General features: G+C 37.2%; 1 protein-coding gene across 1 annotated transcript in view; it reads right to left on the reverse strand.

Moving 5' to 3' along the window:
* Positions 1 to 529: 529 nt before the first annotated feature.
* METTL25 (methyltransferase like 25) overlaps positions 530 to 16,821 on the reverse strand; it is a 46,358-nt gene continuing 30,066 nt past the window's right edge. Inside the window, exons 8-12 of the mRNA XM_014312348.2 lie at positions 15,991 to 16,064; positions 13,719 to 13,812; positions 3,068 to 3,142; positions 2,373 to 2,444; positions 530 to 801 (exon numbers count right to left, since the gene is read on the reverse strand). Coding sequence (XP_014167823.1) covers positions 703 to 801; positions 2,373 to 2,444; positions 3,068 to 3,142; positions 13,719 to 13,812; positions 15,991 to 16,064 — 414 coding nt within the window. The 3' untranslated portion in view covers positions 530 to 702. The remainder of the gene's footprint in view (positions 802 to 2,372; positions 2,445 to 3,067; positions 3,143 to 13,718; positions 13,813 to 15,990; positions 16,065 to 16,821) is intronic.

Raw genomic sequence — 16,821 nt, forward strand, 5'->3', positions numbered from 1 at the left:
CCCATACAGACTGACATCACTTCAAAAGGCAGCAAACATCCACCCTTCTTGTTCTTTAGCCCAACCTTTTATCCCCTCCTGTTGATGCACTGCATCCATGTGCCCTCTGTTCCCTTTGGTGGTTGGTCAGTGCCCCTGGGCACTCCATGGCTCACTGCCTTCAATGCTGCTCAGCTGCTTTTCACAGCTCTAGCCCATTGGGGATGGGGCTGGGCCCCAGCCCCACTCCTAATTACCACAAACTGAGTGCCTACAAGCCTCTTGTTTACAACACAGGGTTTTTTTCTGTATGTACTCTGCATCATCTGAATCCAGAAAAGAAAAATTGAGCCTAGTCTGAGACTGCTGATACCAGCTACAGGTAAAAATTGAGGTTGAGTTTAGAAGTATCAAGAGAAAGGATACACAAGCATAATACCTTAAAAAGAAGAAATATAAATGCTATTTAGAATAATAATCACACTTATAATGTAACATTTTTAACTAAGTCAGATGTTCAACATTAATAAATTACATAAGGAAGCAATCATATTTATAAAGGAGATATTTATTTCTGAAGATTCAAAGAAGCATTACACTTTTTTCTTTTGCATCTGAAAAACAAACATTGTACTTGAGGAATCAATAAAAAATAACAGAATAAAAGGGAGGAAACAGCACTATCAATTCAGAATTTCCAATCTCTTTGCAATTTGCTTCCACTTAAGAACAAGACTGGTTCTTCAGAGCAATAACTGCATAGCATCTCGGGGACTTCACAGGATCAAATAACTTCACAAGTCCAGACCAGGCAATGTTTTCCTGAAAATGACATATGATTGAAGTGCATAAAAATTTGTTTGACTTATAAGCTAAAATATTGTAATAAGTCCACATTTTGAAATACAAATTTGAAAACAAATAGAATTATCCTAATGCAAAGCAGGAAAACCAATTATATAATAAGAAAATGGGGGGAAAGTTTGTTGTGAAAAAAGGACGCCCATAACAGGATCAATTTTAAAGTAATTTAATTATTTCTGGTGCTATCAAGTGATAGCTTCCCACCTGCTTAATCAATAAAGCTTTGCTTTTTGGTTGAACTAGAGCAAAGAAATTAAGGATCATGTCATACTCATTTTATGTTGTACATTCTACTACTGAAGCTAATTAATTGACTTTTCAAATGAATCAGGCTGGCTGGATCTGGTCATCATGCTGCATTTGGCTTTTATAACTTTTATTTTTCTTCCTAAACACATTTTGTGAATCATTCAGTACAAGATTAAATCCATGCATAAATTACATTTAGAAAAGGTGAATTAGTGCTATATGCATCAAGTTTGATCTCCCACCTTGGAAATCATACATATTTCTATGCAATTTTTAACTGGTTGGCATTTGGGAAAATACATCATTATTTAACTATTTCAAATTGCCTCTCTGTAAAAATACCTGTTAGAACAAAGGCATACATTTACTACAATTCAGTTGTTCCAAGTGCACCGTGACAGAGAATAAAGTGAGTTTTCACTTATGATAAAATGGAGTTGTTAAAATGAAAGGTTTATAGGGGAAAAACACAGCTATTCATATGAATGAGTTTAAACTTTATTTTAAAATTTCACTTTGACCATGGCCCAGAACAGAAGCTGGAAGATGCTACCATTTCCTCTTAGGAAATTATTAGTTGTGTGAAAAATGTTTACTGGTGCAGAAAAAGTACCACCAGTGCTTTCAAGTTAAGCAGGCTAAGCTCCAAATCAGTGTTAGAAGAAACAGTGTAATAATGGAAGTCATCATGGAATAAATGTAGTAGCATTGGCTTATTATATCCCAGATCTATACTTGTAAAATATATCCAGGCTGTATGTTAGTCAAATGTACCTCAGCTGACCCATACAGTTAGAAGTGCACTCTCTCTCATTATTGATCTTAATTAAGAAACAGTAAAAAAAAGTCATAAACATTTTGGATCTAATTCAAATTTTTTTTTGAATATGTTCCAAAGCACATTAATTGAAAGCTCGAGTATTAACAGCACAATATTTGTTTAGCATTTCCAAAAATTTCAAAGTATTAAATGTCGCATTATGGTGTATAAAATGAGATTTGATGCATCTTTGATTAATTTATTTTTTACTATCTATTGACTAGTAATTACCATACAATTAAAAGAGCATAAACTTTACTGTTGCTGCTTTGTTGAAAATAAAAACATCTGCTGGGCATATGTTTATACTAACTGGAATGAATACTTATACTTTTCCAAATATGATGAGAATAATAATTCTGCAACAGAGACTTTTCATCTGCACAGTAATAAATTGACTGAAATAGCTTCATTTCTGTGATGTAGCCTTTAGGTATCATAAAAGAGAATGCAAAAATACCTGCTCCTTGAGGTAGCAAAGACGATCCAGAAGTATCAAAACTTCTATGCAAGGAGCCAGAACAACCTTCAACTGAAAGAAAGATTAGATGCTATAATCCCTTTGGGAAAGACAGGCAATACACTTCCAAATGGCTACATTTCCTCACAACAATTCCAGGAAGGTCAATCATTTTTTAGGGGTTCTGTTGTATAAATGTCACCTTGCTAGTTCTCCCTATGGTATGGACATCTTCAAAACAGATTGTATTAAAGATCAAAAACACATGGAATGCCATAAAGTCAGGGAACTATGTTATTTAGTTGTTTCTCAGACATTGTCCAACAAGAAAATAATATTAAATGTAGCAGAACAATTTTAAAGAGGGAAATAATGAATTTCAATAAAAAGAGTTTTTTATGAAATAACTGCATGGAGACCAGTCTAGATTTAAAAGGAGACTGACATTCCATTTTCCAGTGCAATAGTCCCTCTTGAAAAAGAATCTACCATGTGTTCACTTTATTACTTTACTTACACCTAATATAGTTCTGGAACAGGACATGCTCCAAAGTATGGAAGGGGGAACTGCTTTGTTTTTTGAGATTGCATACCACAGAGTGAGACAGTCCACCTCCACATAAAACTTAACAGGGCTTTGTTCTAGACTAGCACATATATATGCAAGGTAGTAGTATTAATCCCATAACTTTTACCATATTAAATGCTTCAAGCTCATTCATTCTGTGCTTGTACTTTTCATAGTAATCCATTATACAGCTGTCTGGGAGCTGCAAGGGATTAAAAAAAGAGATATCAGAGTTATTGTAGTTACTTTTTCAAGGGAACTTTAAAATTACATATTGTCACACTACAAAATGAAATCTGTGTTTAATTTTTGAAATTAGCACTTTGCTAATATTTATAATAATTTTCCAATAGCAGTTTCTCAGTTCTTATTTAGAGTAACTGTTCTTCACACAGCATTTTCCACTGACATGAAATACTGAGATATATCCATTATTCAGAAAACTCCAGTCATTCTTAAATGAGAATTACACAGTGAAGTGGAGAGTGGCCAGCACTGCTGCTATGACTGTAAATGCCACAATTTGGGGCTGAATTTGATACACAGACAGTCCAGGAACTTGACCAAGCCTTTTCAGCCCTTGCTGGCCAGTGCAGCAGAGCAGCTGCTGCAGCTGTGACCACGATAGCTCTTCACAAAGCATGTTCTCTAAAGGGCAGCCAGACCACCACATCTCCTGGCTTTTGAAGGTCATGATGTGTCTGCTCTGCTGGCCACAGTCCTGGACACTGAACAACACACTTGAGCTGGCCAAAGAAGTGGGAAGTAGGATTGCAGCATTATTGCTGATGGAGGCTGCTGGGAAGAGCAGAGCTGGAAGAGCCTGATGCACTTCTGCAGTACTGGGAGTTTTGCAGTATGGCTGTTCTGTCATGGCTATGGAATGAAGGAGTCCAAACTTAGCAGAAAAGTAATGGCTCTGACAGACATGGAGATGTGGCACTCAGGGACATGGCTTAGTGGTGGACTTAAAGTGCTGAGTTAACAGTTGGAATTGCTGCTCTTAAAAGTCTTTTTCAGCCTAAATGATTCTATGACTCTATGACAAAAGACCAGGAAAGCTGAAGTGTTTAATAAATTTTTGCACATTTTGTTAGAAGAATCATCTGAGAGCACATGGCTAATACAGTTGCAAAGAAGTAAAATCTTTGTCTAAAATAGGGAAACAAACCAGGAAACATTTAAAAATATGTAAGTTTTCAAATCAGGTGAGTATTATAAACTTTATCCTGGGATAGCCAAGAAGGGACTGAAGTGACCTCAGAACTATTACGCATTGTCACTGAGAAGTTCTCAAAGAGAGTATGTCAGACAGATAGCAGATATGTGTCTTTTATTATAGAACAGACAGTTCAGATCCAATGCACTGAAAAAATTGAACAAATAAAGCATTTAAAACCACTGAAAGATGAGCAAATGAGTAAGAATCAACACAAATTCATCAAGAATAAATCACAAGTCAGTCTACTTCACTTGCAAGGAGGGTAAAAGGATTCATTACAGACAAAAACAACTGGTTCTCATATCTTTTGATTTCAAAAAGATTTTTGATAACATTTCCCATAATAGTTTCATAAGCAAATTTAGGAAACAAGCTTCACTATAAAGTACAAAAAAGTCTGTTTGAACAACCACAATCAGAGAGTGGTTCTTAATGAGTCTGTGAGCAACTGGAACGACCTGCTGACTGGAGGTCCATTATGGAATGCAATATTTTAATTAAGAATTCAGACAATAGAATAGAAACCACATTAGCTAAGTCTGCAAATGTGCAACAGGAAGGCACTGCCAGAACTTAAAATAACTTTCAGAAACTGGAGCATTGCTTAGAGAAGAAGTTTGAAATGCTGTGCAGAAAAGCAGAAGGGACTAGGCTCAGGCAGAAATAATCAGCTGTTCAGGATGGGGAGCACCAAATGACAGTCTGGAAGACAGAGCAGATCATAAGTGGAGTGAGAGTCACAGTTGTGCTACTGCAAAAAAAATCAAAAACAATCACCATTCTGTGACATGTATGGCAGAGCAGCCTGCAAAGTGCAGGAAGTAATCCTTCAACTCTGGCAGTGGAAAAGCTCTAGCTGGAATACTGCATCCATTTTTGGGCATCAGATTTCAAAGAAAGAAATGAACTGTCTGAAAATGTCCTGAGAGGGAAAATAGATCAGAGATCTAGAAAATATGACCTATGAAGAAAGACTCAGAGAACTAGAACTGATTGGGCTAAATGAGACAAAATTGAGAGTGGGGATAATAACAGTTTTTACGGGGCTATCACCAAGAAGTAGGGAACAGTTTGTTCACTGTTTCTGTAGTGGATAGGACAAGAACTAATGGGCTTGGATTGCAGCAAAAAATACCCCAAACAAACCAGTCAGCCAAAAACTTGAAGAAACATTTTCTCTTAGAGGTTAATTAAGGACTGGCAAGGTTGTCCGTCTCAATCACAAGAAGCTTTTAGAAGATCTGACAAATACTATTTTCAGGAATGATGCATAATTGTAACTCTGCTTTAAAACAAGAGATCAGAAAAAACTTTTGTAGTATTTCAGTCATATTTTTTTAATTTAGAAAGTACATTCTCCCAACTGCAAAGGCAAGTTTGAGCAGCTTATCCAGAAGTACTAATGTGGACTAATAAGAATTTTTTGGTCTTATTGCTATTTTATTTCCTGTGAAGCTGTACAAATATTTTAGAGTTCTTTTTGTTTTTCTCTTCCCCTCTAAACAGTCAAACCAACTAAAATATACTGGTCATGAAATAAACAAAATAGTTTATTTAACCTCTGCCCTATAAGCTTTTCATTTCAACTGAGTATTAATAGGGTTTTAGTATAATGGATTTTTGAAATTACAGGCTATTTGGAATTAAAATACAAAGATCTATATTTGGAAAAATGTGACCTTGGAACCTTTCTGCTTTTGCTTCCTTTATGTTCTCCATTTTTCAAGATGAAGCATTCAAATTAAAAGAAAACAAGCTGTGAAATGTTTGGCAAATAAAAAGTGGGTCAAAAATGTCTCTTGCACACTGCTGTACTCAAGTATGTGCTTTTCCCTTCCTTCCCTGCCTATCACACATTCTGACTGAACACATCCCGCTGTCATGGACATAGACTAGGTACTATTCCAAACTGTGCCTCAGATAACAGTTTGGTGAGGAAACCAATTCAATGCAACAGCTCAGCTGGAAAAGAGAGAAAGTGTCCATTGATAACCATTGGTAGAGAAGGGCATGAAAAGGGTAACTGGTAGTTAGCCATGTGGTGAATTTATTGGGAAACTACTAAAATCCAGATAACATTGGCTTTGTCTGAAACTGCAACAGCTTTCCACCTGCCTTTGGTACCTAACACAAACTTCAGCTCTCCTTCTAAGGTGAAATGGGAGTAGTTTACTCTTGGCATTTTTGAAGAATTGTACTTCCACATGCAAAGCAAGCCCCATTCAGCCACTGAAGTTGTCCAAGCAACTGTTCTCTGTGTTGTCACTCATTTGTGTATCAAAAAAAATTTCTTCATATACATGCATTGAACTTTTTTCTTACATTTTGATGTTGATTCTATAAACATGAAAAAACTCAAATATATACATTTATCTTAATAATGACTCTGCACTCAAAGATCTAGCTTTTGTTACTGACACTGAAGTGACCTTCATTTCATTTTGGCCAGTATTTCCGCCCCGACAGAGCTACAATGTCTCCTGGTCTTTATCAGGTTGTCAACAAAAGGACCTCGTCTCTTTGCATGGTGATGTGGTGCAAGCTTTATTTGGAACTGATTTCTTTGTGGCTTTATGTGGTCACTCCAACAGCCAGAACAAGCAGGACAACCAGACGAGGTCTCCAGTGACCTAGTTGTAACAACACCATATAGGGATAGCATATATACCATAAATACCATATGGTGGAGATGGCACTAAACATGAGCCTTAGGGCTGACTGATCTGTTGTGCATGCAGTGAGACTGTCACAGAGCTCTGAGAGCAAGCATGTGAGATACCACACACCTGAGCACACCCACCTTGGACTGCAGGCATGCTGATAGAGCATAGGCTGAAAAGAAGATATTCAGGCACAAGGTGTGGGGCAAGTACTGATACCACACTTCATGTTCGTGCAGAGAGGATTTTTTCAGCGCTGTATCCTTTCCTAGACTAAGAGTATTTTCACTGAATCAAAGTCTCTTTTACTGCTCAATGCTGCACATATCCTCCAGAGAAGAGACAGCCTAAGGATGCTATTCCACAGTCTGTTACATGCAATTCCTCTTTGCTACCTCAAAGGGACTGCTTCTTCCTGCACTGACTGCACAATTCCATGTTTCCTCTCTCTACTTGTACCAGCACTATCAGGAACACTAATGAGAGTACAAGAAAACTGTAAGGCAATCCTTCTAGCAGAGCAGTGTCTTAGATCAGTTCAAAACATTTGGGAGAACATACCTAACAGAAAATTTTATGACTTTTCCATGACTAAGGTAGTTAAAAATAATATAATGCTACATACTGTAAAATAATGTAAAATGGATAATGAAATTACTGAAAGACTTAGGTTTATTTAGAACTTTGTTTAAAATGCATTTCAAATGAATGGAATCTATATTATTTATAATTATACCTAATTGAGATACAAGTCACATCTCTTGGGACTCCTTCTCAGAGTAAAATGCTACAGTGCCATAACTGGGATAATATTTTGTCTATGTGAAAAACAGTTATGCTTAAAATCAGCACTACACTTTATAGAGTGCTATGCAAGTGTTACCTGAGCCATCCTTTAGTACTTCCCTAACTAACAAAGGACACAGGAAGTCTGTGAGATGGAATTCCTTCTGTCCAAGAAAACAGTGAAGAAAGTCAACTCTTCAACAATTGTAAAATGCATTAAGTGTGTAAATCCATGTAGTACCTTCATTTCTTGACTGCTTTGACTGTCTCAGTTAATTGCTGTTTCAGGATTCAGGGGAAAGTGGAGAGCCCTGTTTTGTCTTTGGCTCCGTGTTTGCCCAATGGCTGAACACAATAAAACATACCAAATTACAAATATTCTTAGCAAAGACCAACCAGTTTCAGATATTCAAGATATCCACACTGATACTGGCTGTGGGGTAGACATTAAGATAATAAGAAATCTTAGGTTTAAAGTCCCTCTCTTCCCCATTTCTTGCAAAAATTCTTGTTAGTTCCCAGTACAGCTACATATATTCAGGTTAGCTCATGTCTTAATGTACTATACAATTCCAATACTGACAGTTTCCCAGTCTTAAGTGAGTAGCTTTCCAACACTTTTTAAAAGAAGAGAAAATTAAGCCACACAATAAGCTTCATGTTATCTCCCTTCATTTGCAAACTGCATTTCATGATATTCCACGAGTCACTGCTGAGAATTTACAAGTCAAGGACAGTCTGTAGTAAGCTAAGAGTAACCCATCTCCACTTATTAAATGTAAAAAAAACCCCAAACTTGTCTGATAAAAAATAAGCAACTATTGGGAAAAAAGTATTTTTTCACAAATTCTGATTTCAGTATTGTCTACTAGCTTTAACACTCAAAATTAAATAGTCTGGAGTTTGCAAAAGCACCAAGTCAATGGATTCCAAAGGCTGTCAGACACATATCCAGGCCATAGCTTTGTAAGCACTTTCTTCATTTAATCAACTTAAGCTAGTCCCTATGAAAGATCTTTTGCTAATCTCCCCCAATATAAGAACAGGACATCAGGAAACCTGAAGAGTTTTGAGTTTTCTTTCTTAAAAACTCTAAAAATACATAAATACTAATATGAGGACTTTTTGTCTTGGCAATGCTATTTGTAGCACTTATTGCCTTAAGCAGCAATCAGATCTGTTAATAAAGAGGCTTCATTTTAAATGCATTTGCAAAGCAGCTACCAACAGCTGAAACATGTTCTGAGCTGGAGAGGAAGGAGTTGCTCTTGATACTTGAAAGCAAAAAGGCTAACAAGTATCAGAGGGGCCAGCTACTCTAGGAGAGAGGACCGGGATGAATGCTCCATTCTCCCAAAAGAGAGTTCCCCATTCACATTAATTAGATAAAACAGTGAACAAAAGGAAAAAGAAATCTTGGGATAGAAAGAATGTCTCCAAAGTCTATGTGACCCTTAATGCTCTGTCTGTACAACACAGAGTCTATCGGAACAGAGTGAACTGTGACAAAGAAAACAATCAGGAACAAAATACTGCTTTGGTATGTATCCAATTACTGAAGCCCTGTGCAGGCATCTCTAGATATGGCCCTCTACAAGCACAAAGGAGCAGCCTCACTTCCACAAGCCCTTGTCCTTGTGGGGCACTTCAACCACACCAGTATCTGCTGGAGGGACAACACAGCAGGGCATAAGCAACCCAGAAGGTTCCTGGAACACATTGATGAATACTTCCTTCCTATGAGATAGGTGAGCCAATGCTCTCAATTCCCACCAATAAGGAATGCCTGGTGGGGAATGTGAAACTCAAGGGGAAGCCCTGACTGCAGCGACCATGAAATGGTGGAATTCAAGGTCCTTGGGGCAGCAAGAAGAGCACACAGTAAACTCACTATCCTGGACTTCAGGAGACCAGATTTCTGCGATCAGCTTGACACAGTACCATGGCATAAAGCCCGGGAAGGAAAAGAGGCCCACGAAAGCTGGTTAATACTCCAAGCTTAAAGAGGAAGTCAGGCAAAATACCATGAGGTCAGCAGGGAGGAACAATGATCTTTTAGCCAAACTAAAGAACAAAAGGGAATGCTATCAAGAGTGGAAGCAAGAGCACGTAGCCAGGGAGGAACACAGAGATATTGTCCAACCATCCAGGGATCAGGTCAGGAAAGATAAAGATCTCATGGAATTAAACTTGACTGACATCAAGAGCAACAAGTAAAGCTTTTATAGGCATATGTGCACACTCTCCAGAACAGGAGACTGGTTACACAGCTCACAGAGAATGCTGAGATAACAACTTTTTTTGACTGAGTCTTCACCAGCAAGAGGTTCAGCCAGAGCACCTGAGTTTCAGAAGAAAAAGGAAGGGACTGATTAAATGAAGAACTGCTCACTGTAGGAGAAGATCAGGCTCAAGAACATCTTAGGAATGTGAAGATGCACAAGTCCATAGGACCTGATGAAATATACATCTGTAGGTCCTGAAGGAAGTGGCAGATGAAGTTGCTAAGACACTATCCAGCATATTTGAGAAGTCATGTCAGCCTAGTGAAGTTCCCATGGAAAAAGGGGAACATAATCCATAACTCATTTTCAAAAAGGAAAAAAACTGAAGGCCTGGGATTGGGTCAGTCACTCTCACCTCGATGCCTAAGATCATGCCTCAGATCCTCCTGAAAACTATGCTACGACACAGAGGAAATAAAGAGGTGACTGGTGACAGCCAACATGGTCATTGATGGCAAATTGTGCCTTCAAATCTGATGGCCTTCTATGAAGGGATTACAGCATTTGTAGATAAGGAAAGAGAAACTGACATCATTACCTGGACTTGTGCAAAACATTTCCCATTATCCCACATGACATTTAGTGTCTCTAAACTGGAGACCACTGGGTGGATAAGGAATTCACTGAATGGCTGCACTAAAAGAGTTGTGGCCAGCAGGCTAAGAGTGTTGGGGCTGTGCAGCCTGGAGAAATGAAGGCTCCAAGGAGACCTTAAAGCACCTAAAGGGGACCTACAAGAGAAGTGGAGAGGGACTTTTCACAAAGGCATGTAGTGACAGGACAAGGAGAAATGCCTTTAAAATGAATGAGGTTTAGATTATGTAAGAAAGAAATTCTTCACTATGGGGATGGTGAGACATGGCAGAGGTTGTGCAGAGAAGCTGTGGATGCCCCATCCCTGGCAATGTTCAAAGCCAGGCTGGATGGGGCTTTCAGACACGTGGCCTAGTGAAAGGCGTCCCTGCCCACAGTAGGGGGGTTGGAACTAGATGATAATTAACATCCCTTCTATGATTTTATGATCCATGGCCCAGAGAGCAATTCCATTAATTCTGAAGCTATCAGCAATATAACCATACCTGTGAAGCAGCATGCTCACACTCCAAGACCATTCCCTGCCCTCACAGAATGAGAATGTTTTGTCAGAAATTCAGTAGTCATGGTTTATACCTCATCTTTACTACTGAGGTGAAGAGATGTGTGAAGGGAATGGTCCTGTACCAAGTCAGAAAAAAGGATTTCATTTGCATCTACGTGTTTAATTGACAGGCTCTCCCACACTAAAAAAGAAACACCATGAATGAAGGAAATTATTTTGGCTCACTTAACAGGAAACTTCAGTCCTTGAACAGTAATTCTTAACAATGAATGGTGCTACGTTATTGATAAATGCCCTTTTTTGGGTAGAGAAACTGTTTTACTATGTTGTCTCACTCTAACTCATTTCTGACTGAGACTCTTTTCATGAAGAGTCTAATTCTTGCTTCACATAAGCAAAAACTTCATATCTATTTCACAAAGGAAAGACACAGAGGGGTTTCTTCACATGAATTATTTGCAGGATTCAAGAACTTATCTTTACTTAAAATCAACAGCCAAAAAACCCTTAGTATTTGGATAATTCTACCTGGTGAGTCTTCATATTTAGCAAAAGGCACAAACTTACAAAAATGAGTATCAAGGCAGGTTATGTGTTCTATATACTTGCACTCTTTATCCTGCCTCCACAATTGTCCAAACTGGAAAATACTGGATTGCCCCAGGGCTACCTTTTGATCAGAAACAGAGGTATTGGTGTGTATAAAGGAAGCAGCTGTGAGGCTTATCAAGAACCATTAAGTTTAGAAGAATGTTTACATCCCACAGTACAGATTCAGCTTCAGTGATAAAAACCATGTAAGATTTTACCATACCTGACAAGCCACCAAAGCAGGGACTCCTAGAAACACTGCCTCTACTCCTCTGTTTTCCTTTCCAGTACTTTTATTATCATACAGAGATGAAATTCTGTTTAATATTCTGATAAGCCGAGAAAAAGACTGGAGACTCACAGCTTCTTGACTTCTGTATTTTAGGAAATATCTTTGCACATGTGAAACAGAGACTCATATGGAAACAATTTTTTCTCATAGTTCTCTGGTTGTATTACACAATGTAACTAAGTTTTAGCTACTTTTTAAATATAATCTAAATATATTTATGCATTAAGAAAATGATTGCCTCCCTTTTTTTTGGTGAATGACAAGGACATTTTTAATTATTTTGAAAGTGTGCTTCATATATGCCTGCTCCCACCTTATATTCTTCCCAATGCATTGGTTTTTGTCCACTGCCAAAGTACACATTTGGTCTGTGCAGTACAGCTGCTCTTTTGTTCATTTCTAAATAGAGCTAAAAACTCAAATTCCACATAAATTTCTCTTTGATTTTGTTGTCTTTCAGAGCAAATGTTTAGGCTTCATCATGTTTCTAGCTATGCAAGTTTTTTTTTTTTCTGAAGAGAGGCATTTAACACATTCTCCAATATTGTGTAGATACAGTGCTGACTCCACCATGAAAACTGCAGGGTCAGAACCAGTGTTAAGGGAGCAATAACAACTTTCCTCTCAGTAGTATCAAAATAGCACTGGTTTTGTGCTGCTGCAGATTTCAATATAGCTGGAAATAAAAAATAATATTGTTTACATCAGCATAAAACCCAGTCTTCAGTATGCAGCCAGCTGCACATAAAATGAGGAGAAACATGAGCAAAAGTAAGCATTTATTTGAATCAGGTCTTTAGCAACCACATAAATGTGCAGCTTGAAGTAGTGTTGACAGACATCTTTGTCTCAGGGCAACTTGCATTTGTCCAGACCCTTCTTAGCAAAAGGCAACATATCTAAAATCAGACCTCTTGACACAAACTTTCTATGCTTACTGGTTTTAAAGAAAACAGTGAACAAATCTGCACTAGCAGAGTTCAATCATTGACCTTGCGAACTGATTATTACACAAACAGCCCACTATTGCTTTTGGGTGACTGTACACACATGAAGAAAGACATAATTTTATTTCTACTGGGGTGAACGCATCTTGTTAGTACCTATTCATACAGAAAAGCAAACAGGTAACTACATTCTCTAGTTGTGATTTGCTAACTACAGAATTAACTAGAATCTTTTTAAAATACACCACACGTCAGGCATAAGTCCTTTTCTTAATGCTGTCAAGATGATTCCAATGTCATTTGAATTTACTTGCCTATTTGGTTTTGCCTGTTTCTCCTAGCTCATGCTTTGATGTGCCTGGCAAATTTTAAGTGATTTGACATTTTGACTACAGGTTTTAAACATTACCAGAGACTGCAACAACATTTACCTTAAATATTTTACATGCTTGCCACTCCCATTTTTCCTTTGATTGTACTTAATTTGTTAACAATCTGTCTAGTACTCTCTAGTGTCCCCTTTGCACAACTTGTTGTCATAACATGGTTGTGATCTTCACACAGTCATATTCCATGCCTAATGCTATGTTGCCATCTGTTGACCAATTGAGCAGTTGTAGAACTAAGAATAAGACAAGATACTCAAGAACATAAATAAAATCTCAAAATTATTTTAAATCTCTATATTTACTTCTTTTTCTCTAACAAAGCGATTTAAAATCTTCATTTGTTTCCTTAACATTTACTAATTTAAAGGTATTAAGTCTTCAAATATAATGTTCATACAGCAATATATGACATAAATCAACTCAATGGCTCAAACACTGCATTGTGGTGCTGACTTAAGAAATTATATGGATATAACAATTTCATATAGTCACTAATTAGTGACTCACCTTTGAATCATCCAGTTCCAGCTTTTGCAGAGACCGTCTGACATAGTCTGTGAAGGAGGATGATTTGGAGAAGGTTTTTCCAACATGTCGATCACTGCAAATACAGTACTGAGGTGTAGGCTTTTATACATCCAACAACAAAATTCAGGTATTTTTAACAGGAGAAATAAATCAGTTGGATGGCCACTACTGCCAAGTTAGTAACAACTTTCCTTTTTCCCCCTTCCACTTAAAACAATCTCACTAACACTTGAAGTAACTTCTAGACACAGAACTGTGTAATTGTATTATGGTTATTATACAGTTATTATTTTACCTAAAACTCTGAGAGAGTTGAAGTTTCTTTTTAATTTCTTCACTAACATTTTTTTATTTCCTTATATGAATGACAAAATTATTATTTCCAGTGACACATTTCCTTCTATACTTCTAAATTACTTCCATAATCTACCATGATCCTGCTGTAATTTATTTAATAGCAACCATTGAACTGAAAAAATGTCACTTTTGCTTGTTACCTGGTGTTCTTATCCTTTCAATTTTTATTGCACTAAATGATGCCAGAATTCTGTCCTGTTCACAACTCAATAGCTTGCATTTCAAGCCAGACAAAAATGTGTGTTGTTTCAAAAAATACGCTAAAATAATTCACAAAAACCTAAAAAAACATATAGGAAGAATGAATCCTAGCAGACCACTTGTATTTGCTCTCTTCTCTGTGCTTAAAATATCTTGGAGAAAAAACACACAAAGTTTTTTTTTAAGTCTGAATTCACTTTCTTGACTGAGTCTAACATTTCTCTTCTAGAGTAGGGGTGAAATATTCAGGTACAGAATTTTCAGCTACTGAATAACTTAACAAGAAATACACTCTCCCTGCACCCTCCCAGTGAAAAACTGCATAGAAGTATCTCAGTATTTTACTTTTCTCCCTCTTCATTCTTAGTAAAACTTATCTCCTTACCTAAAACCCAGAATATAAACATCTGAAGTCAACAGAAAGATTTCAAAAGATTTTATTCAGTGGCAGTTCTACTGCTGTTTAGCTTCAAGGACCCTCATTCACTGAAAATAGTTTCTGCTGTCATATTTAATATTCAAATAACAATTCAAATAACAATTCAAATTCTCAGTCTGCATCAGCCTAAACATTTAGGCTGATGCAGACTGAGAATCAGTTAATAATTATGTTGTTACATCATTCCTAGGAAGATGGGCATTTAACATCTTGCTCAGAAAGAAAAACAAAACATGGGGGTGGGACAGGTCTTTCCAAGGTAGCCATTGTGTTCATTACAGACATATAATCTTAATTACTTTCTCCAAATTATACTTCCTTCAAAAATTGAAAAATCTACCTCACAGTTTTTCTTTTCTTTGCAATTTAGCAGCCATGACTTTTTGTGTGATATTTTATGCAATTTTAAAATAAAGAAGCATTTCTTCTTTCAGGAATTTGACCTTCTGAAGGGTAAGCTTTCTGACTGACTCTACATCGAGCAAAAGTTTTAAGGGTATTTGCATTAGCACTTATTTTAGATCAGGAGTATACTTCTGAAGTGAATTTTCTGGTTTTTCCCACCTCTCATGCCTTGGCTCACACTGTGAAATAGTATCAGAGCTCAAAAAATGGGTTATTTTCAAACTAAATTAAACTGGAAGGTGTGCTTCTGGATGTGCTCCAAGTGCTAACAGGCATACATCCCACAGAATAAGATAAAATCTAATCCAACTGCAACCACAGAAGAGTATAATGTAGATGTCAGATCCTCAGCAGCAGCTCTCCAAATCCCATTCCTACAAGGAAGCAGCATTTGCCAGTGTAGGCACAGGCAGTGAGTAGCTCTTTAGAGCCATGACGGCCATCAAGCTGTCAGCAGTTTTACTCAGGACAAACAGAAATGCCTTTTTCCATCTGCAGTATCAAAGCTGCCAGGACTTCTGCATGACAGGGTAGCCCAGGGCTGCGCTGACTTTTCAGTGCATTTACTGAGTATTCTCAGGTGAAGATGTGCTTTACCCGTGTACCCAGTACCAAAGGCGGCCTATTTCAGCTACAGGTAAAGGAAGGGCAATGCATTTGTGATGTGGATTGAGGATGAGCAAATCTATTTTGCATTTTAATACCGATGTTATATACAACCTGATGAGACTGATTCCTACGTCCTTCTGGTTTCCAAAACATACTTTCTCCACAACACAGAGAAACACAGAAGTGGAAGAGAATCAGATCAATCTTTGGTTGGTATTCTGTGAATTCAGAGCTTCCTACCTTTTGGTGACACCATAAATTTCTTCTATAATAACCTGAAGAACAGCTCGATAAAACAATGATTCTGTAGGCAGCTGCAAAAAGTTTTACAACAGCAAGGATTTAAAATTGGCACTGAAATTAAGATCAGAGTAACAAAAGCAATATTGGCTTCCCTAACTATTTATTGAGTTATATATTTTACAACTGGTCATACCAGATTTAAGACGATAATTTACTAAATGTTCTTGCATCCAGTTAAAATGATGTTTTTAAATCAGATTCTAACATAACCATAAATGCAAGAAAGAAAAAAACCAAACCCAGACTCTCTTGATGGAAAGAAAGACAACAGAGGAAAATGCACTGCTCATGATCTGAATTCTAATATGCGGAATAAACAACAATTATCTAAGTGGTTTTGAAGACAAAAGGAGTAATTACCTAGCTGAATCATCTGCAATCAGACTGTGGCCTGAACCATGTAGAAAGTACTATGCTAAAAAAAATACTAAGAATTTCATACATTTGTCTATGGAAAATATGTTTGCATAAAACCAGTTAATGACTGCCAATTAAAAATACACAGAAAAAGACTGCTGGGGTCAGTGGGCTTATTGAATATGGAAAGAAGTCTTTCAGCCTGGCCTTTTAAATACTTGCACAGTTGGTGCCCACAATCCCTTAAGGATAATTTGCACAACAATAAATCAAAATATTCACAGGGAAAAAATATACAGGGATTAAAAATGAGAATGATGATGTTTCTAACAGGTTCAAGCTTTTGTCATAACAATGTCTATTTTTACATTAGTTGATAAAACATTGGGATAGAGTGATCCAAACCAGGAA

This window comes from Geospiza fortis, unplaced genomic scaffold (assembly GCF_000277835.1).
Source record: "Geospiza fortis unplaced genomic scaffold, GeoFor_1.0 scaffold166, whole genome shotgun sequence".
Lineage (NCBI taxonomy): Eukaryota > Metazoa > Chordata > Aves > Passeriformes > Thraupidae > Geospiza > Geospiza fortis.